The 21,882-nt window shown below is 49.7% G+C and overlaps 1 protein-coding gene across 1 annotated transcript in view; it reads left to right on the top strand.

The window, feature by feature from the left end:
* The window catches only part of PLXDC1 (plexin domain containing 1), a 56,035-nt gene extending 52,283 nt beyond the window's left edge, over positions 1–3,752 (top strand). The window contains exons 13-14 of the mRNA XM_034640677.1: positions 932–1,092; positions 2,412–3,752. Coding sequence (XP_034496568.1) covers positions 932–1,092; positions 2,412–2,531 — 281 coding nt within the window. The 3' untranslated portion in view covers positions 2,532–3,752. The remainder of the gene's footprint in view (positions 1–931; positions 1,093–2,411) is intronic.
* The last annotated feature ends 18,130 nt before the right edge of the window (positions 3,753–21,882 follow it).

Raw genomic sequence — 21,882 nt, 5'->3', positions numbered from 1 at the left:
GGAATATAGGCCTCTTAGTGGCTGGCTGACTCTGTCCTTGAGTGAATCACCTCACCTCTCTGTATTTCCGGTCATACAAGAAAGGGGTTGGACTAGATGACCTTCCAGCTTGACAATCTATGGCAATACTCAGTCTCCTCCACGGGATGTATTTCAAATGCTCAGGATGTTCTCAGAGATTGCCTGCTGGTTTATTAGCCCTCAGAGGACCTGTTCATTCTTTTATTGAGCTCCTACCATGGGGCCCGCCATTTTTTTTTTTAGAGCTAAGGACACAGAGATGAATAAGACACTGTCTTTGCCCTCCAAGAGGCCGCAGTCTGGTAGTCGACAGTGACAGGTGAAAATACGGTCATTTTGTTATCAAAATAGTTAATACTTATGAGGTCATCTGAGATACCACCCCTGGTCTTCAGATGGTGAGGTGAATGATCTGGTTTTAACCCTTAGAGTTTTAACACTAACCCTATTAGGTAATCATTATTATCCTTGTTCTACAGAAGTGATAAATGAGGCACAGAGAGGTTACATAATTTGCCCAAGGTCACACAGCTAGTAAGCAGCAGAGTCTGGATTTGAACCAGGGAGCCATATTTCAGAACCAAAACTCTTTGCCGTCACATAACCTGTGAAAACTCCCTAAAAGCACTTAAGTGGCATGGGTGTTGGAGAGAACTTCTCTTTGATCCTTATTAAACATTTGGGCAACTTTTAAGTGATTTTGGAAAACCACCTGAACCGTTCCAAGTGCGATGTGAATGCCATACTCATGATTCTACCCACCCCTCCCTCACCGTTTTACCTATTTCATAAGCAGGCCTGAAGTTTCTGCCCGTTTTCATCTCTTAGATTTTGCCAGAACCTAGGACTTCATGGCCCCACCTTCCCTGCTCCCCGGTAGCCACTCCCTACCTTAACGGTCTCTCCACAGGCCTTCAGAACAACCTATCCCCCAAGACCAAGGGCCCCCCCGTGCACCTGGGGACCATCGTGGGCATTGTGCTGGCAGTCCTCCTGGTGGCAGCCATCATCCTGGCCGGGATTTACATCAACGGTCACCCCACGTCCAACGCTGCACTCTTCTTCATCGAGGTCAGTGTAGACTTCGGCCACAGCTCCGCCGTCTGCCTCCGCAGCAGCAGTTCTCCAGCCGTGGGGTACCTGCCCCTCCCCACCTCATCCCTCCTGCCTGCATGTCTGGCTCCTGTTCCTACCTGAGGAACCGTCATTGACTCCATCCTGGTGCACCATGAACTGGCTGGTGCCCTTTGAGTCCTTAACCCCCTCCCCCACTGCCCGGTCTCCCCCAGGAGTGCTGCACCCCTCCTGTCCCGTTGAACAGCCCCTCTGCCTTTCGCTCCCCTGTTGGTGAAATCAGAAGAGCCCCCAGAGGAAAGAAAGAGAAATCACTAGGGATCGTGCAGCCAATCTTGAATGCTTTATGGCCTCTCACCCCCCAATTCCAGGCCGGGTGCTTTTTCAAAGCCATAGTGAAACTGAGACGTCTGCCTCTTTGCCTGCTGTGTGGGTGTTTAGGTTAGAATTGACAAGACAGAGTAATCCTAAGAGCTGTGCTCTCTGGGAGCTTTCATTGAGGATGCTATGGTCTGGAATGCGTCAGAATTGGGAAGAACCAGCTTGAAGTGCAGCTTGGGAAGTAAAGGCCAGCCCCCTTCTCTCTGGGCCACATGGCTAGCAGCTCCTGGCCCCGTCCTCTGCTCTCACTTCTCACCAGCTCTGCGTGTGGTCCAGGGGGGCTGCCTCTGTGACCAGGTCTCCCACAAGGGATCACCCAGAGGCGCGGGGGGGTCTCCTCTTCTTTGTTTAGAAGCCCCTGTTTCTTGTAAGCCCTTAGCCAGTCCGCCTTAAGTTTTAGCCTCCCTGGCTGTCACCCAGGGGGACTGCAGATCCGCAACCACAGAAACGCTGATGGGGCAGGTCTGAAACGGGCCCAGGAAGGTACGTGTTCATAAACTCCCGAGCTATCTCTGCTGCAGGGTCTGTACTGTTTGGGGGGAGGGGGCAGGGTTATCTTGGCATTTCCAGAGCCTCCCAGATCATTCCCTCTCTCACCCACTGCCTCACTTTTCAAGGTCTCAGGGCTCCACTCGGTACGTTGCTAAGGCTCTCACCTGTGTCCTGCAGTCCATGCCGTGAGCGGCAAAATGACCTCCTTCCAGATTCCTCGGGCTTCCAGCAAGGCTCCCAGCAAGGCTCCCAGCAGTGGAGGGATCACAGTGGGGGGAGGCTTCCGGGGAGGGGGGTTGAACTCCACCCGGCTCACAGTAGGCCCCCAGCGCCCATGTGAAGACAGTCTCAGTGCTCAGCACTGTCCCTGGGTGTGTGTGTGTGGGGGGGTGTCCCAGGTGAGGGAGGCCACACCCGCTGACTCTGCCCCCATGCCCCCACAGCGGAGACCTCACCACTGGCCAGCAGTGAGATTCCGCAACCACCCCAACCACTCCACGTACACAGAGGTCGAGCCCTCGGGCCACGAGAAGGAGGGTTTCGTGGAGGCTGAGCAGTGCTGAGAGCAACAGGTCTCCCCTTGGAAGAATGGAAAAAAGACCCGGGGACCCCAGAGAAGACCAGTCAAAGCAAAGTGGAGAAGTCACTTTTCTTGGCTTCCTCTGAACATCCCCTGGCCAGGCAGATGGAGACGAGACTGTGACTTATGGTGCCCAAGCCACAGTTTGGCCATCGCAAACCACATACGGAAGCAAGGGGACAGAAAAGCAACCACGGGAGCTTTCTAAGGGACAACAACCTAATTTCATCCTGTTTTGATGTGCGGGGTCTCCCCTTCTGAGTCTCTCAATGGTCTTTTCCGGTGGTCCTGCCCCAGAGGCCCCTCCCACCCGAGTCACCTAACGCCCCCTCCCCCCCCCCGCAGGACACGGAGAACAGGATTCTAGGTTGGGGCCGCCGCGTCCCAGGGTCCATAGACTCCAGAGCTGGTCCTCATGGCTATGGATTCAGTATATTTCGCTCCAGCCTCGGAGGCTCTGGAAGTCTGAAGATGTTCCAGCCACCTGCTAAACACGGGGACGGCTTCGTCTGGCATGTTGTCACCGGGGGAAAGCCAAATTCGAGGAGAGGAAAGAACTTGTGGGAGGAAAGTTGCCTTTTTAGGCTTTACTCCCTGGAGTTACTCTTTCTGCCGAGAGGGTCCGACACGGAACGCGTGTGCAGCCCGCCTCGTGGGCCTTACCCCGACGGCGGCCCAGTGGTGGCCAGGCTCGGCCGCATCTGCGGTGTGGGCTCCTGATTCTGCTGGCACGTGTGGTGCCCACGGCATTCACTAGCCTGTCCTGTCCTGTCGGTGCCAGGAAGTACCTTCAAAGGCTGGGCCTGCCAGACTAGTACCTTTCCTCCTCTGAGCTGGATTTTTATAGCCATTAAAGAGAGGAAACAGGGTGGTAGGAGGGCTTCTGGAGACATACTCAGCAGGGAATTCCCGTTGGCTTCTGTTGAGAAGCAAAGCTGCTGGAACTGACGGGACAGAGGAAGCTGGCGTGGGAAGGAGGGACTTGCTACGGAAAACCTTGACCTGGAGAGTCGCTCCCACCTCCCCAGCTCTGCTGGAAGCTTTCAGAACAAAGTGTTTAGGTTCCCAAACTTGACCTGGTTTTAAGGGAATTCTGTCCCAGGGATGAGTTGGGGCTGCTTCTGAAGAGAATTTAAAATTACAATCTATAGCTCAACCTCGTTCAAGGTAAAGAATATCAGCAGCAAATAAACGTTAAATCAGTCTCCACTGAGTCACGCCCTTTTATGCACCTCGCCGGGGACACTGCAAAAGAAAGAAGTTTAAGTACCGGGTCTCCTGAGGTGGTGGGTAGGGAGTCCGCAAATAACCAGACATATCCAAACACTTGACCCACGGTTTTCCACATGCTTCGTGGTTTATTCTCAGTGAGGCCACTATTGACAATCGGAGTGGGAAACATGCTGGACCTCGGCTGTGTGTGTGTCTGTGCGTGTGTGTTGTGTGTGTGTATTTTTTTTTTATAAACCAGACAAGGAAGAGCTATGGGGAGGGTCAGAATGTGAGAAAGAAAAAAGACCGTGCAGCCAAGAGAATAGGGTTTTTTCCAAGCTTCTGAAGGACAGAAAGGTCTGTAACTGAGCGGTCTTAATGAGAGAAGAGCAGCCAGGCGCTAAGAGGATCTGGGCTCCCAGCACTCCCGGCTGGCAGGAGGGTGATTCCTGACCTTGCCCGACTAGCAAAGCGTCTATGACCTCTATGTGTCTAAAATGGCCAGTGGGCCATCCCTGTTGTGGCCCAATGCAGGGCACAGCACCGTTTGCCCCACTCCCAAACTCCAGCAAGCTTCTTCCCAGTGGGAACTCTGCCCACTGCTCTTGATTCGTGAAGGGAAAGAACATTGAGAGTGAAGGAAGGTGTGTGTGTGGCCGAGGGGGCACCTGGGTGGCTCAGTCGGTGAAGCGTCTGCCTTTGGCTCAGGTCATGATCCCAGAGTCCTGGGATCAAGTCCCACTCAGGGCTCCCTGCTCAGTAGGGAGTCTGCTTCTCCCTCTGACCCTCCCCCATCTCGTGCTCTGTCTCTCTCTCAAATAAATAAATAAAACTTAAAAAAAATTTTTAAAAAGATAGTGGCCACGAGAAACAAATAAACAAATAAAAAAATGGGCAGAAGATATGAACAGACACTTTTCCAATGAAGACATACAAATGGCTAACAGACACATGAAAAAATGTTCAAAATCATTAGCCATCAGGGAAATTCAAATCAAAACCACACTGAGATACCACCTTACACCAGTTAGAATGGCAAAAATAGACAAGGCAAGAAACAACAATTGTTGGAGAGGATGTGGAGAAAGGGGATCCCTCCTACATTGTTGGTGGGAATGCGAGTTGGTCCAGCCACTCTGGAAAACAGTGTGGAGGACCGTAAAAAGTTAAAAATTGAGCTACCCTATGACCCAGCCATTGCACTACTGGGCGTTTACCCCAAAGATACAGACGTAGTGAAGAAGGGCCATATGCACCCCAATGTTCATAGCTGCATTGTCCACAATAGCCAAATCATGGAAGGAGCCGAGATGCCCTTCAACAGATGACTGGATTAAGAAGCTGTGGTCCATATATACAATGGAATATTACTCAGCTATCAGAAAGAACGAATTCTCAACATTTGCTGCAACATGGACGGCACTGGAGGAGATAATGCTAAGTGAAATAAGTCAAGCAGAGAAAGACAATTATCATATGATTTCTCTCATCTATGGAACATAAGAACTAGGATGATCAGTAGGGGAAAAAAGGGATAAAGAAAGGGGGGGTAATCAGAAGGGGGAATGAAACATGAGAGACTATGGACTCTGAGAAACAAACTGAGGGCCTCAGAGGGGAGGGGGGGTGGGGGAATGGGATAGACTGGTGATGGGTAGTAAGGAGGGCACGTATTGCATGGTGCACTGGGTGTTATACGCAACTAATGAAACATCGAACTTTACCATCGGAATCCGGGGATGTACTGTATGGTGACTAACATAATATAATAAAAAATCATTAAAAAAAAAAAAAGATAGTGGCCAAAGCTGACAGCCAACCTCACTGTTTGAAAAGCAGAGGGTTCAACGCTTGAGCTGATCTCTCATCTGGTTGTGGGCAAGGCGAAGACACTCTTCTCCCCGTCCTGGAAATGATAACAGATTTGCACAGGGCACCGATCAGGGGCTGCCCGCAGACCCCCTGGCCTTGGGAACCCACACCAGGTAGAGTCACAAGAGAAAATGCCGCCAACCTCTCTCTGTGTCTCTATCTCTGTCTCCACCCCTTCTTCCCCCCTGTGCACCCCCCGCTCCACGTCCCCACAAAAACCCACCTGAACTTGCACTCAGTGTTAGTAATAAAAGCAACTTCCTTCTAGGACTTCTGCAGTGTGCAAAATAAAGTGCCAAGAATTTTGAGTGCGTTCTGCAAATTGTCGCTCCTGCCTTGGCCCGATGACTCGCGTCTCCTCTACGGACCCGGACTAAGGAGCACAGCAGCCGCCTGCAGCACCCTGCCCGTCAGGGCTGCTTCTCCCAACCTCCCCTCCCACCTCCAGGAGGAACAGCCTGAAAAGAGATCCCAGCTCTTTGTCTGGGGTTTGTAAATCCCTGGAAGTAAACCTTGTGGGTTTCCAATCTACCATCTAGAGACACAAAATCAATCTGCGTACGATGAGGCTGCCACATTGCTGGATGCTTCGCAGTCAAACCGCTTTAGTGGCCTCGCTGTGCTTTTATTACTTTGGGTTTTTCGTTCACAAAACACAGTGAAGCAAACCAAAACAAAGACAGGAAAAATCTGAACTCTTCACGGCCAAAATCAGCTGCGCCACATTTCAGGCTCCAAACAAGCTGATTTATAAATAAACATGCTGTGTCCGAATGAGGAGGAATGTGCCGGAGAAGGCAGTGAGGGCTGGTGGAGAAAGCGCCGAGCTACGCAGCTGGTCAGAAGGTGGGAGCTGTAGCCCCAGCCTTGTCCCTGAGAAGCTGTGTGATGTGGGCCAAGTCACCCACTTCTCTGGGTAGGAACAGTCTCCTCTCCTGCTTTTTTTTTTGTTTCCCTTCCCCCAGTTCACACAGCAGCTCAGACCAAAGCAACCCTTTCCTTTCCATTATCCTGATGGGGTTACCAACTTTTCTAGTCTGTCTGGAGCTTTCTTGGTTCCAACACTGAGAGTCCTACATCCCAGGAAACCCCTCCAGGATGCACATCCTGGATCAACTGGTTGGTCTAGCCTTGGAGTCTGTCCAGACTCCATGGGCTGAAAAGATCAGGTTAATAATTTCAAGGACTTCAGGGTCTTGGACCTAGCTCCTCAAAGTGTGGTCTGGATAGGCATCCCCGACGGATTAGCTGGAAATGCAGAAGTCACATCCGCCCAACCCAGACCTACTGAGTCAGAATCTGCCCTAGAGTAGTTCCCCAGGTGACTCACGCGAAGCCCAAGAAAGTTCGGGAAGTACTTCTAGGAAGCAGTTTTACCTACATGATCACATTATTCCCCCATTTCCCAGTTAAGGAAACTGAGGTTCAAACAGGTGGTTTAATTGTTTATTTATTAATTGGATCTATACTCATGAAGCACCTACCACGTTAAGTGACTCGCCCAAGGTCACATAGCTAGTAAGACACTGAGACAACCCCCAAAACCAGGGCTTTGGAGTCCCAGCTGAGGTCGTTCCCTGGGGACCACAGGGCGGCAGCAGAACCGCGGGGCCACAGTTAAGTATGGAAGCTGATGGTGGAGGAAAGAGAGGCCTCCCAGGCCTGTAGAGAGCCTCAAAAGGAGGCATACCGATGACTTCAGATCCTCATTCTTGGATCCTGAAACTGTGAGCTTATCAGGTACTTATTTACACAGTCTCAAGAGCTTGAAAATATTCTCATTGCTCCTGCCTCCTCCTCACCCGGCTCCCCGCTCCCCCACTCGGGGACCCCCTCACATGAAGATTTGGAAGCACTCTCCACAAGGCTTTACAAAACCCAAGGCCATGCTTCTGTGCTATTCTTCTTGAATGGAGGACAACTGATGACTTCATTTGCCACGATGGGGCTGGAGAGAAGCGAAGTAGGAAGGGGGAATCCTCACTTGAACTGCTGAAACCAAAGAGAAAGGGGACGAGGTTTTTGATGTTCATAAGACATTCTTACATTTGGTCCCTAGAGGTAGCTAAACTGTGCCCAGAGTTTTCCACAAAGTTAAAGGCACTGAGAAGGAAATACCTGAAGACAGGCCAATAATATCTCATCATACACTCCCAGTCATACAAGCCAACCCTCCCTTCCAGCTTCAGCCTGTCCTCTTCAAAGTTTTTTATTCAGAAATTGACTCACCACCATGGGATCAGATCGAGGGTCCAAAAGGCTAACAGAAGGCTCCCCCTGTCCAGATAAGGAAAGGTTGAAAATCCTCCAGAAGTAACAAACCCCATCTCTCGTCCACTGACCCATTCTACAGTCCCCTCAGCTAAGATCCCATTTTGAATTCACGGATAGGCAGCTCTCAGCCAACTCAGATGTGGTCAATCACGCGCCTAATGGGGAGCCCTTTGCCTGGACCCCCCTCTCCCGAGGAACAGTAAGTCATTTCAAGAGCCTCTCTTCTGGGGCACCTGGGTGGCTCAGTCGTTAAGCATCTGCCTTCGGCTCAGGGTGTGATCCCGGAGTCCTGGGATCCAGCCCCACATCAGGCTCCTCTGCTGGGAGCCTGCTTCTTCCTCTCCCACTCCCCCTGCCTGTGTTGTCTCTCTCTCTGTCAAATAAATAAGTAAAATCTTTTTAAATAAATAAATAAAAGAGCCTCACCTCAAGGCCTAAAGGGCAGCTTGCCCCAGAGCCCACCCTGTCTCCTCTCTAGAGCTGCCCACACCCCTCTCTGTTCCTTGGGGCTCTTCTCCCCCAAGGCCTCTAGGGACTGAGCAAAATCTCCCCAGCTGACTTTGCTCCTCCTTCTGCCTCCAGAGATAAGCACTCAGCTCTCCTCCTCGTGAAGGAGGAATCAAAACTAACAAAACTGGGCATTAGCAAAACTTTCTTACAAAAGCCCTGATCTATTTACTTCTGTCTTCTGAGACGACAAGAGGGGCGGGTAGCCGCTCACATTTACTAAGCGCTGACTATGTTCCAGGCGATGTGTTACGAGATGTATCTGGATCATCACCTATGAGGCAGGGCTGTTGTTAGCCCTACCCTACAAGGAAGCCACCGAGGTGCAAAGCACATGAGGGAATTTGCTCAAGGTCGCCAGCTAGGTCACTCAGGCAAGGTGACTAAAACTTGGCAAAGGTCACTAGAGGTCACTTGGCCTTTGGTGGGGTTCCTCAGCTTTGGCTCCTGCAGCCAGGGCTTGCCCGCCCTCCTACCCTGGGCATCTGGACCCGCCCTCTATCAAAGGCCCCATGGATCCCGGCCTCCATAAAAGCTGGGAAGGTCCTGCCCAGCCAGGAAATAGCATTAGGTTCGAAGAGGCAACACTGCCTCGGTTTCAAGGGGAAGTTTTAAATCTCTGAGGCCCCACGGAGGGAGTGACCGACCCCCAGTTCACTAGGTGTTAGCCTTCTAGAAATGAACCCTCTTGGGCTGCTCCTCCCATCCTCTGGGCCACACATCTTAGAGACTGTTACCTGATGTTTTCTTGTCTGTAAGAGCCCAGGCTACAAGAATTACTTTGTCCAAATCCCCAATCCCTTCGTTTTACAGAGGGAAAAACGAGGCCCGTGAAGGCCGGGAGCGACTTGCCGACAACCACACAGAAAGCGGGAGAGCCCAGGCTGCTGGTTCTCAGAGCTACCACGTGGGGGGGAGGGGGAGCACGAGGGCTCTGATGCCACCCAGCCGGAGTTGAATGCTGGTGACGCCACATGCCACCTCTGTGACCTTACACAATGACTCCATGTGTGGGCTCGCTTATGGCACTAGTTAAATGCAAGCGGTGAAAATAGTAGCACCTGGCAGGGCCTGGTGGCTCAGTCAGTCAAGCGTCCGACTCTTGATTTCAGCTTAGGTCATGATCTCAGGGTCCTGGGATCGAGCCTCACCGTCGGGGTCCCTGCTCAGCAGGAGTCTGCTTGAGATTCTCTCTCTCTCTCCCCCCGCCCCTCCCCCCACTTGTGTGCCTGTGCTGTCTCTCTCAAATAAGTAAATCTTTTTTTATTTTTATTTTTTTTAAAAGATTTTATTTATTTATTAACAGAGAGAGAGACAGCCAGAGAGAGAGGGAACACAGGCAGGGGGAGTGGGAGAGGAAGAAGCAGGCTCCTAGCGGAGGAGCCTGACTGTGGGGTTCCCAGGACTCCGGGATCACGCCCTGAGCCGAAGGCAGACGCTTAACGACTGAGCCACCCAGGCACCCCTCAAATAAGTAAATCTTAAAAAAAAGAAAGAAAGAAAATAGCACCGGCCTCATCAGGCCTTGTGAGGGTTAAACATTCCAGCACTCAGAGAAAAACACAGCACTGAAGACCTTGGCTTCTTTTTCACTTATTACATTTACTGTGGCATGTGGCGTCACCAGCATTCAACTCCGGCTGGGTGGCATCAGAGCCCTTGTGCTCCCCCCCCTCCCCACAGGGTGGTAGCTCTGAGAACCAGCAGCCTGGGCTCTCCCGCTTTCTGTGTGGTTGTCGGCAAGTCGCTCCCGGCCTTCACGGGCCTCGTTTTTCCTTACCTGGCAGGGGAGATACCATGATCACTTATTACATTTTACTTGTTAATTACTAACCACAACACAACTTATTATCCCCAGTGCGGGGGAGGGGGGCAGCGGTGGGGGGGGGACAGATTATCGGGCACTTTCTGCTGCCTTTATGTTTGGGATGTTTGGGTATGGTTTCCACGAGAAGGAGGCGCTCTGCCGGGTGACCTGTTCAACAGGCAGCCTCTTCCTCTCAGAAAGCCTCCCACTTACCCCAGGATGGGGACAGACGTTGACAGACATCCCTGCAACGGGGTGGCTCTTGTGACTCTGACCAAAACAGGCACTGAAACTTCTCATCGTTCTTCATTCTTAGCTTTCTATATTTATCTTCAAAACACTAACTTAGTTTCATGTTCTTTAGGTGGAAAAAAGGAATATGAGAAAGGGATATTGCAGAATTGCCTGTAGAAATCCACCCCTGAAAACCTCCCTCAGGGATTAATTTTGAAAGTTCCAATACCCAAGGCTGACTGTTTTGTCAGAGACCAGCTGAGGCACTGAGTTTATTTTTCTAGTTCCCTTTAAAACTAAATTAAAAACAGATTACACTAAATAAACTGGAGGTATCACAATCCCAGAGATCAATATCTACTACAAAGTGGCAGTAATCAAAACAGCATGGTACTGGCACAAAAATAGACACAAAGATCAGTGGAACAGAACAGAGAGCCCAGAAATAAACCCACGATTATATGGTCAATTAATCTTCAACAAAGGAGGCAAGAATAGGCAATGGGAAAAAGACAGTCTCTTCAACAAATGGTATTGGGAAAGTTGGACAGCTAACAGGCAGAAGAATGATACTGGACCTCTTTCTTACACCACACACAAAAATTAAACTCGAAATGGATTAAAGACCTAAATGTAAGGCCTGAAACCATAAAAGTCCTAGAAGAGAGCACAGGCAGTAATGTTTCTGACATTGGCCATAGCAACATTTTTCTAGATATGTCTCCTTTAAGGAAAGGGAAACAAAAGCAAAAACAAACTATCGGGACTACATCAAAATAAAAAGTTTCTGCACAGCAAAGGAAACAATCAACAAAGCAAAAAGCCAACCTACTGAATGGGAGAAGATATTTGCAAATGACATAGCTGATACAGGGTTAGTATCCAAAATATATGAAGAACTTGTACAACTCAACACACAAAAAAACAAATAATCCAATTAAAAAATGGGCAAAAGACATGAAAAGACATTTCTCTAAAGAAGACATCCAGATGGCCAACAGACACATGAAGAGGTGCTCAACATCACTCAGCATCAGGGAAAAGCAAATCAAAATCACGACGAAGTATCACCTCACACCTGTCAGAATGGTTAAAATAAAAACTACAAGAAACTACAACTGCTGGCAAGGATATAGAGAAAAAGGAATCCGCGAGCACTGTTGGTGAGAATGCGAACTGGTGTAGTCAGTATGGAAAACAGTATGGAGGTTCCTCAAAAAATTAAAAATAGAACTACCCTAGGATTCAGTAACTCCACTACTGGGTATTTACCCAAAGAATACGAAAACACTAATTCCAAAAGATATGCACGCTCTGCTTATTGCAGCATTATTTACAATAGCCAAGATTATGGAGGCAGCCCAAGCGTTCACCGACAGATGAATGGATAAAGAAGATGTGGTGTATATACACAATGGAATATTACTCAGCCATCAAAAGAATGAAATCTGGCCATTTGCAACAATATGGATGGATCTAGAGGATATACTGCTAAGTGAAATAAGCCATAAAAGACAACTAATACACGATTACACGCATATGTGGAATTTAAGGAATGAAACAAAAGAACAAAGAAAAAAAGAGACAACCCAAAAAACAGACTCTTAACAATAGAGAACAAATTGATGGTTATCAGAGGGGAGGAGGAGGGCGGATGGGTTCAATAGGTGATGGGGACTAAGAGTACACTTATCGTGATGTACAGAATTGTTGAATCACTATATATTGCACACCTGAAAGCAATATAACACTGTATTTTAACGATATCAGAATTTTAAAAAAAACATTAAACTAATAAAGCACCTACATCGAGGTCTGGCACTCAATAGGCATTTTGCATGTTTGTAGAAAGGGTGAATGTAGGAGAGACATGCCTCTTAACTCAAACAGAAACTCTTCTTTTCCTCACCTGAGAAAACCCTCTCACAGCTATTTTGATGGAAAGAAAAAAGGTTAAAAGCCTTCATTTTCTTTCAAAGGCACATAAAGCCAAGACGAGTCCAGTTGTGGCTCCCTCGCAGGCCGGGCGTTCGGGTGGACTGCAGGCTAACAGACCCCAGGAACGGTGGGATAACCTCCATGCCTGGTTAAGGAGGGGACCTCTAATCCCTGGGCCAGAAGACCCAAATTTTGAATCCTCATTTCTCCCTTCACCAGCTTCCTCTCCTTCAGGGGAGAAGGTTGATGTTCTGGCAGCTTCCAGAAACAGGACAATGGATCTTTAGACTCGGAAGCATTTCTCACTCATTGCAGGCCCCAGGGCTGGGTCTGTCGGTTTCTGGTTATTTGGCAAAAAAGCACAAATTAACTTGCTGTGCTCGGCACCCAAATAGATGACTCATCGTCACCCCCCCACCCACACACACACAAAATGAAGAAACTCAGAGCAAAGTGCCAGAGGCACTGGGAGCATTTCTGGAACGAATTCCTTCCTGGCCTGGTCTTCGTAAGTAATTCCGGTTCTCAGTTTCTGGGGAAAATCACTTTCTGCAATATAAACACTCTAGGGGAGTGGGTGGGGTGGGATCACGCCCAGGGCGGATTAGAATCAAGCACCGAAAGGCTACAAAGGAATTTCTCCCTTCCTTTGTCAGGGATGATTTACCAAAATGGCCCTTTGAGGAGGGAACTGCCTTTCAGACCTCAGAGGAGCAGAGCAGCAACCACGGGGCCTTCTCCAGGCTTTCTGCCCCGTTCTGCTCCTTGGGTCTGATGGTTTCTGTTACTTCCATCTGAGTTCCTGCTTTTCAGGCAACTGTACAGATTGGACAAGTAGCAATTGCAGGAACCTGAATGGGCACAGGCTTCCCGGTCACTCGTACTTTGTACACCCCCGTGAAACAAAGCGCTGTTTGGGCACACGCTGCTGGCTGTCCCCCCCAAGCCCCAGCTCGAGCAGAATGCTGAGCCCAGAACAAGCATAACCATGCTTCTTACCGATTGGTCTTCTTAGTTTGCAAAGCCATTGTCTCCGTATCTCAGTGATCATTGGAGTTTCCTAGTGCTTCCAGGTTGCCAGGCTGGAAGCTGATGCAGGTTCGGAAGGTAGGCGAGGTCCGGAGCCCACGGCCAAGAAAGAACCCTTGAGAATCTCTGGTGCAAAAAGGTGATTTTATGAAAGCATGGGGACGGGACCCGCTGAGCAGGAAGAGAAGCTGCACCGGGGCTGTGAGAAATGGCTGATTTTTTACTCTGGGGTTGGGAGAGGTAAGGAAAAAGCGGGGTGTCCAAAAGGACTTTCATCTGCTAAAGAAGACCTTTAGGGTACTGGAGGCCTGGTTATTATCAGGCTAATTTTGTTTTTCCCTCTAGCCAAGCATTAATATTAAGAGTGTTGGGAGTTTCCTGGGGAATAGCGCACATATCCCACCCAGGAGTGGGGGGCTGGGGGAGGTTGCGGGGTGTCACCTTGTGCTTTGTCCTCAGCTTGCCTTCTGCTTCCTCATCGGAAACTGGCATCTCATTGTAAGGATAAACGATAAACTCCGAGCACCTAATGGTTTTCCCAGGCCCCAACTGCCTCTGACCAGAACACTTCACCACCCCCCCCACCGGTTCTATGGCAAGGACAGCTGAGCTTATGGAGCGAGTATCTTTTGTGGTCCGGCAGGACTAAGCATCTCACAGGCATTTCAACCAGAAGATACGAAGGAAGCCCATGACCTTTATTCGTGGTTGGATTCCCAAGGATGTCCATCCAAACACGCTTCTCGGGCACCTTACCCTGAGCCCCGCCAAGCAAGAGCTGTGGGAAATACAGAAAATCAGAGCTAGTTACATCTATGGTATGTAGGGCAGAGTCTGTGAGAAAGACGAGATCGCACGGAACAGAGGACGGGGAGAGCCCAATCCGCATGTATGGCTTAAACTGATAAGACTAAGACTCTCGGACAGAGTTACAGCAGCTCGCAGGAGAACCGAGGTGGAAGATTTCCAGCTGCACTCTTCGGTCTGGTAGCCACGTAGCCACCAGCTACCTGTGACCGCTGAGCACTTAAACCAGAGCTGGTCCCAATTGGGAGGTGCTGGAAGTGGAACATACACTCTGGATTTTAAAAATTTAATACCGGAAAAAAGATTGTAAATATATCTCATTAATAATTTTGATACTGGGGCGCTTGGGTGGCTCAGTCGTTAAACGTCTGCCTTCGGCTTGGGTCGTGGTCCCGGGGTACTGGCATCGAGGCCCGAATCAGGCTCCCTGCTCAGCGGGAAGCCTGCTTCTCCCTCTCCCACTCCCCCTGCTTGTGTTCCCTCTCTGTCAAATAAATAAATAAAATCTTAAAAAAAAATGATTTTGATATTGATGACTTGTTGAAATTATAGTATTTGGATCTGTTGGATTAGATAAATAATTAAAATTAATTTCACTCTCAATGTGGCTACTAGAAAATTTTACATTACCTATGAGACTGACAATGTATTTCTGTTGGATGGCACTGGGTTTCAAATAATAATCTGTCATCAATGTGCTTTAGATGCCAAACTACTGTTAAGCATTTTATGTCCATTTCCTTATTTGATCTTTGAATCATTTCCATGATTTCATTATTATTCCATTTTACAGATTAGGAAGCTCTGGTTTAAGGGAGTTGATCATATAGCTATTAAAAAGGGTAAATTAAAACTACATATATTGTGGGGGTACCTGGGTGGCTCAGTTGGTTAAGCGTCTGACTTTGGCTCCGGTCGTGATCTTGACGTCCTGGGATGGAGCCTGCAGGCTCCCTGCTCAGTCAAGAGTCTGCTTCTCCCTCTCCCTCTTCCCCTCCGCCTGCTCAAACTCTCTCTCTTTCAAATAAATAAGTAAAATCTTTAAAAAAATATGTGTATTGTGATGGAAAGTGTCCATAATAAATCGATTTTTTAACAATGATCATCCATCATCAGAAAAATAAAATATGCTATATAATTTATTTTAAATAAAGGCATTAAGCGACTTGCCCATATCCATTCAACTAACTGAGGAGCCACAACTTGAACCCTGGACTTATGCCAACTCCAAATTCATGCTCTTGTCCCCATGAGAACCTACAGAAGTAAGAAGGCTTTGGCACGTGTTAAAATCAAGGGTAGACGGAGATCAGTCTGGAAGGTTCCCTGAGCAGACAGAACCAGTTCAGTCACACAGACAAAGCTTAATTTAGTTATTTTGCAAGGCTAACTTGACCTGGATTATTTCTTCCTTGTGCCTCTGGAAATGATAAGCAAACTTGAACTGTGTCCCAGGCTGATAGGAGGGAACCACTGAAAATCACAGTATTGTCACCAATCGGTGTGAAGAATACAGTCACTGCTTTGTCACTATAATAAGCTGCTTGATAGCAATATACTCCAGAGCCTCATTCCATGTTCCGGTTCAAGTGCTCCCGGTTTGCAAACTGCCTTTTTGGGGTGCGCACAATAAATTTTTCTTATTTTCAGCTTCAGTGTTTCATTGGTTTTACTTTGGCTATTTTGAACCTTTGACAGAGGGCATAGGAGCTGAACTCCCACCATGTCAGGCCATCTCCCTCTGCAATATTCCTGGAAGGCAGACAGCTAGCATCTGCTTGAATACCTCTGGTAATGGGGAGTTCATTACCTTTTTTGGCAGCATGCCCCATCACTGGCCACCTGCTTATTGGGAGTTTCCTCCACTAAATGAGGAGAAATCAGTCCATCCTAAGTTCTGGCCTTGAGGTCCGGATACTCAGAGAGGAGGCGGCCAAGTTGGGTTTAGGCCAAAAGAACCGGCTGGCTTGCACTGGCCTCTGAGGAGAGATCTCAGACATGGGTCCGGCAGGGTCGTCCCCGCTTTGTGGGGAAGGGAGCACTAATCTGCCCTACACCCCACTCCCGCCACCTCCATTGCCCAACCCATCCCGCCGACTGACCCAGGTAAATCTCACTTGCTTGATGTGCATGGATGGACGTCCTCCCTGATTGGCTGTGGGGCCACAGCTGTAGCAAGTGTCTGAGTTTCCATTCACGGGAAGGCCTCCCACCGCTGAAAGGATAATTATCTGCCTGCTGCGCTGAGAGGTTTCCATCTGGCGAGGGCTGAACGCTGTGTCTTTAGAAAAGGCAAGCTTCTGGCCTGGCTTTGACAGATTCACGCGGCGACTCTAAGGGGAAAAAAGACATTGCTGGGGGGTAAGGACTGGGGGGGGGTGTCGGGGTAGGGGGGAGGCAGAGAGAGAAGATGAGGAAGAATCCGGGATGCTAATGAATTCCTTGTGATCTCACTCTCCTTATTCCAACAGATGCTCACCCACAAAAATCGACGGGGCCGCTTTGCCAGTCTGAGCCCGAAATGTGCACAGGTAGACAGAACCCCGAGTCCTAGGACAGCCTGGGAAATGCCGGCTGCCTGCTAATGGCTGAAAGTCAAGGATAGAAAACAGGAGCCAGGATCTGCAAAAGGGATCCCCCCATGCCCTTGACATTGTACTTCAGGGGCCTGCTTTCCTGGTCTGCCCCCCTCATAAGAGAGCTGTGAACTCAGAACATTTACAGCCAAGGAAATTGGCATCACTGGACCTTACCACCGCCTCTTCCCTCCTCTCCTTGCCACTTTCAAAATAAAAAAAAAAAAAACAGTAAAAGAAATGCCCTTCAGGAGTTTTAGTAAAGGATCTGAAGCTGATCATTTGATCCCCAGATCCCCAGGTCAAGTAGCGAAGCTATGGCAGGCACTGTGCAGTCAAGACGGCAGGCCCACCATCTGCCACCAGCCACGAATGTCTCTAAGAGTTGGTATCACCAGCCCAGTTAGGCTCAAGCAAACCCCTAGTGGCATTACTGATCGCCAACATCGTCCCAGGCTTTGCCCTAAGGGCTTTGTGTACTTGCAACTCATTTTTGAATCAGGATTTATTCTTAGTGACCTTTTAGAAACGTGGAAAGTGGGCTGGGAAGAATTAAATGACAAGATGAGCCAGCCAAAAAAGAGCAGAGAGGGGATTTGAACCCAGGTCTGTCACACTATAAAATCTCTGCTTTTAAACAACAAAACCAGATTTTTATTATGGAACATTTCCAACATACAAAAAAGCACCACGAGCTAGTGCCATGGACAGCTGCATACCCGAGGCCAGGTCACAACAATGATCGACACGGGACCCCTGTTGCCGCTCTGCGCTCACGCATCCTCCTTTGTTGGGTTATTTCGAAGCAGACATTGGACCTCACGTCATTTTATCCATTAATAGCTCAGTTTGTATCTGTAAAAGAGAAAGATCTCCAGGGGCGCCTGGGTGGCACAGCAGTTGGGCGTCTGCCTTCGGCTCGGGGCGTGATCCCGGCGTTGTGGGATCGAGCCCCACATCGGGCTCCTCCGCTGTGAGCCTGCTTCTTCCTCTCCCCCTCCCCCTGCTTGTGTTCCCTCTCTCACTGGCTGTCTCTGTCTCTGTCGAATAAATAAAAATAAAAAATCTTAAAAAAAAAAAAAAGAGAAAGATCTCCAAACCTGTGCTCTTGACTCCCTCAAAATACTGACCCTGCGTGAGAGATTATCACAGAAATGCCCAGAAAAACTGCAAGATTTCCACCGCCCCCAAGGGGAAGGGAAGCATTCGCTGGCTGCCTGTGGCATTTCGGCATAATGTGGGGAGACTACAGTCATTATCTGCTAAGTCCAAGAATGCCCATCTGGCAGCCCAACACCAGGAGGACTGGCCCACCTGGCCAGATGGCCAGACCTTTCCTGCCTGTTACCCCTAGTAACATCTAGCTACAGAAAACAGCACCTAACCAGTCTCTTCCAGAACACATTACGGTGTTGGCTGTTCTGCGCACGTGGCATACCATTAACTTCTATTCAACACGTCTACTGTGCATCAGACACTGACCTAGGAGTTCTTATGTGTCAGGAACCTAATGCTTGATTTTTAAAAAAAATTTTGGTTTGATTTTTGTGGTTCGTATTTCCATGTGGTTTGGAATTGCATCTTAAACTGAAATATTATGGAAGGGACCATAGATAATCCCTTCAAGGGCTGGATACGACAATCAGCAGTATTTCTTGAGAACGTGGGTGTGTGCACGTGCGTGTTTAAATCACACTGTGAGACAGCCCGGAAGTACCAAGAATAGAATATCCTTGTGCTTTATACCACAGTGGAAGAAGAAATGTTTCTGTATTAAAGTCTGCAAATAGTTCATTAATCTCCTTTCCTCGTGCCACAGGGCTTGCGGTCCCCGTCCTGAGAAGTCTAACGAGGTGGATAAGACAAAATAAACAAATAAGCAGATCTCCAAGGCAGAACACACCAACTGCCACCGCAGATGTAAAAATAACACGTCGTGGGAGTTGAAAGGTGATAGTGGTCCCGCGTGACCTGGAGCACTCAGGAAGGCATTGGTGGCACATGAGCTGCAGAATGTTCCCCAGGACTCTGTGAGGTGTGCTCTACACGCCACGTACAACAGACCAGAGAGGCCACACACTGGGTCTACTCTCAGCTTCTCCTCACCACGACAGCGGTGCTAGTCCTAGCCGAAGGTCCCCAGCTCTGGTCCCATCTGCATTCTTCCTCCTTGAGTTGGAGCTGAGCCCTAACTGCTCTGGGCTGTCTGCCCCTCACTGCGGAAGCCTGGTTGCTGCTGGTGATGGCTCTCGAGGGGTTGCTTGCTGACCCCAGAAGGCTGGATGTTGCTGTAGCTCTCTGCGTCTCCAGCACAGGCTTTGCTCACCGAGTCACTGGTTTTCTGCACACTGAGAGGATGACAAAGGGGTGTGAAGCACCATCGGAGGAAAGAGTTGTGCCTCCTGGAGTCAGGGCTGAAAACAGACCCATGGTTAGGATTTTCGCAGGCAGAGGTGATGGGGGGATGGACTATATAAAGAAAGGCAAGAGGCAGGAGCAGAGTGCTTTCTGAGAACCCCACTTAGAGGGTCGGCTAGGGGGGCAGACAGACCGTGGGGGCGCATCTGGAGGAACAGGCTGGGCGCTCGATGAAAAGCCGTAAATCTATACCCAGGACCAATGCAGACAATGGAGAGCTAATGAAGGGGCCTGGCAGAATGTCACCGTACCTTAGGAATGTTCCTCTGGCACAGCAAGTATCATGGACTGGAATGGAGGGAGAAAACAGAGGCCAGGAGACCAGCTGGAAGGCCCAGAGTGGGCGCTCTTCTGCTTACTTATCATGGGCGCCGGCTGGAAGGCGGGCCTCTTAAAATAAGCCTTCAGCTGGGTCTCAGTATCCTGGGGAGTGGGCCTGCCCCGCATTCTTTGTTTTCCCAGGGCCTGGCACATAGTAGGTGCTCAGTAAATATCTGTTTAAAGAAAGAAAGAGAGAGGGAGGAAGGGAGGGAGGGGAAAGGAAGGAAGAAAAAAGCCAAACCTGTGACATGCTGTGAAGACGGCTTGGGAAGAGGCAATGGAGGGCTTTCTGCAGCGGTGGAGGAGTTCCAAGTGGGAAAGGGGGGGCGGGGAGCCACAGATACGTCAGTAAGAGCATCTGGGTCCTGGTAAGTGGGAGGAAAGCAAAAACCAAGGAATCTAGGATGACCGGGAGAAGGATGGAGCCTTTAACAGAAAATAAAACAACCAGGAGGAGAAGCAGGTGGGCTGGAAAAGGCGGTAAAAGGATGCTTTTCATTTTGGACACTTTGAATTGCAGGTGCCCCCAAAAGCTGTCCAGTGCACACGGAGAAGGAGCTGGGTGCGAAAAGCAGAGGCTGCCGAGGCGTCGGCGGAGAGGATCCAGCGGTAACTGTGGGAGTGGGGGAGATCGGGGGAGATCGGGGGAGATGGCGGGGCAGGGAAGAGAGAGGACTGGAGGCCGGGGCCAGAGCCTCGAGGAACGCGGGCACCACAGGAAGAGAACCAGCAGCTGTTGGAGACACAAAAGGGAAACCGGGGAAGTGCAGCCTGGCACAGGCGAGGAGGCGGTTTCAAGGGGGAGGTGATCCGCAGGACCAGATGCTTCGGGAGGTCCAGTGGGACGAGGTCTGAAAAATGAGCCCGCGGGATTTGGCAACAGGAGGTCACAAGAGCCCTCCGAGGGCGCAGCGACGGTGACGCTGCCCCAGGATCCAGATGGTGCCTGGTAAGAAGGCAGTGGGCGGTGAGAGCCCGGAGGCGGCCAGCGAAAGCGCTCGTTGAAGGGCCCTGGCAGCCCCGGGGAGAAGAAAGGAAGGACCACGGCGTGAAGGGAGAAGGGCTGGAGGAAGACGGGCTTTGGGAATGGGTGAGATGAGAACAGATTTGTAGGCGGGAGAGAAAGAAGCGGTGAGGTGGAAAGGAAGGAGACAGAGGGCATTTGGGGGAGGAGAGCAGAACCCGAGAGGAGGGGGGAATCAAGAGAGTATATATTTTGAAAAAGCCTATGAATCAAAGCAGCGCGTAAGTGGTAACAATAAGACCTTACATTGGAAAAGCAGTGAAATGCAATCTACAGAGCATTTTAATGTGCTTTATCTCATTTAATCCGTGTGAGGGGCATATGATTAACTCTACTAAGATATAAGGAGGTTAAATGACTCACCCAAGAGCACACATCTAATAAACAGAAGAACTCAGGATCAAAAAGTCCATCATGAGATACTTACTGATCAAATGCCTGCTTTGCCAGCACTGTGTTCGGGGCCAGAGATCCCAAAGAGAACAGAAATGGCTCCTCCCCCCCCCAGGGAGCTCACAACCCGGGAGACTAACCTCCACACTACTGACCAATATGCTCCAAGACATAATTGCAGTCAGACCGAGGAAGGGAGAGGGGTGAGGACCCAAGGGAGGTTTTCTAGAATTGGTGATGTTGAGCTGAGTGTGGAAGGATAAAGAGGAATGAGCTGGCAGCGCTGACAAAGGGGAAAGGCATTCCCAGCAAAGGAGACTGGCATGCAAGAGCCTAGAGCCTTTGGAAGCCAAGAGCAATTCACTCTGCTGGAACACAGGGTAGGTGTGGCAAGGTATAGGAGAGGCATGTCCCAAGTCCAGGGTGGGGGAGCATGGTATGCTACCTTGAGGACCTCTAGTCCTATCCTTAAGGTGAGAGCACCAAAGGGTTTTAAGCAAGGGAAAGATACCAGATTTGCATTCTAGCACAATCGCTCTGGAGGATCCCTGGAGGCAGCGTGGAGGATGGGTTAGAGTAAGATATGGGAAGCAGGCACAGCAGTTAAGATGCAAATGTAGCAGCCTAGGCAAGAAAGGATGAAGCCAGCCCGGATGGGGCTGCGGCATTTGTAATGGACTAGAGGACGAATATTCCTATGTATGTGATGGAAAAACTGGCCAGCCTTGGAGGAGGAAGGAGAGGGGGAAATAAGGAAGTGGAGGGTCTAGGATGACTCCCAGCTTCTGGCTTGAACGGAGGCAGGAAGAGAGGCCGATATTGGTTGGAGGTGGGACGTTGAGTTCAGGATATACTGGGTTGAGAAGCCCATGGATATCCAGGTGGAGGTGCTCGGTAAGTAGTTGGATATGGGATCTGGGGC

The sequence above is a fragment of the Ailuropoda melanoleuca genome, chromosome 13, assembly GCF_002007445.2.
Source record: "Ailuropoda melanoleuca isolate Jingjing chromosome 13, ASM200744v2, whole genome shotgun sequence".
In the NCBI taxonomy this organism is placed as follows: Eukaryota; Metazoa; Chordata; class Mammalia; order Carnivora; family Ursidae; genus Ailuropoda; species Ailuropoda melanoleuca.
The sequence above is the reverse complement of the archived record's forward strand: the minus strand, read 5'-3'. Positions and strand labels throughout refer to the sequence as shown.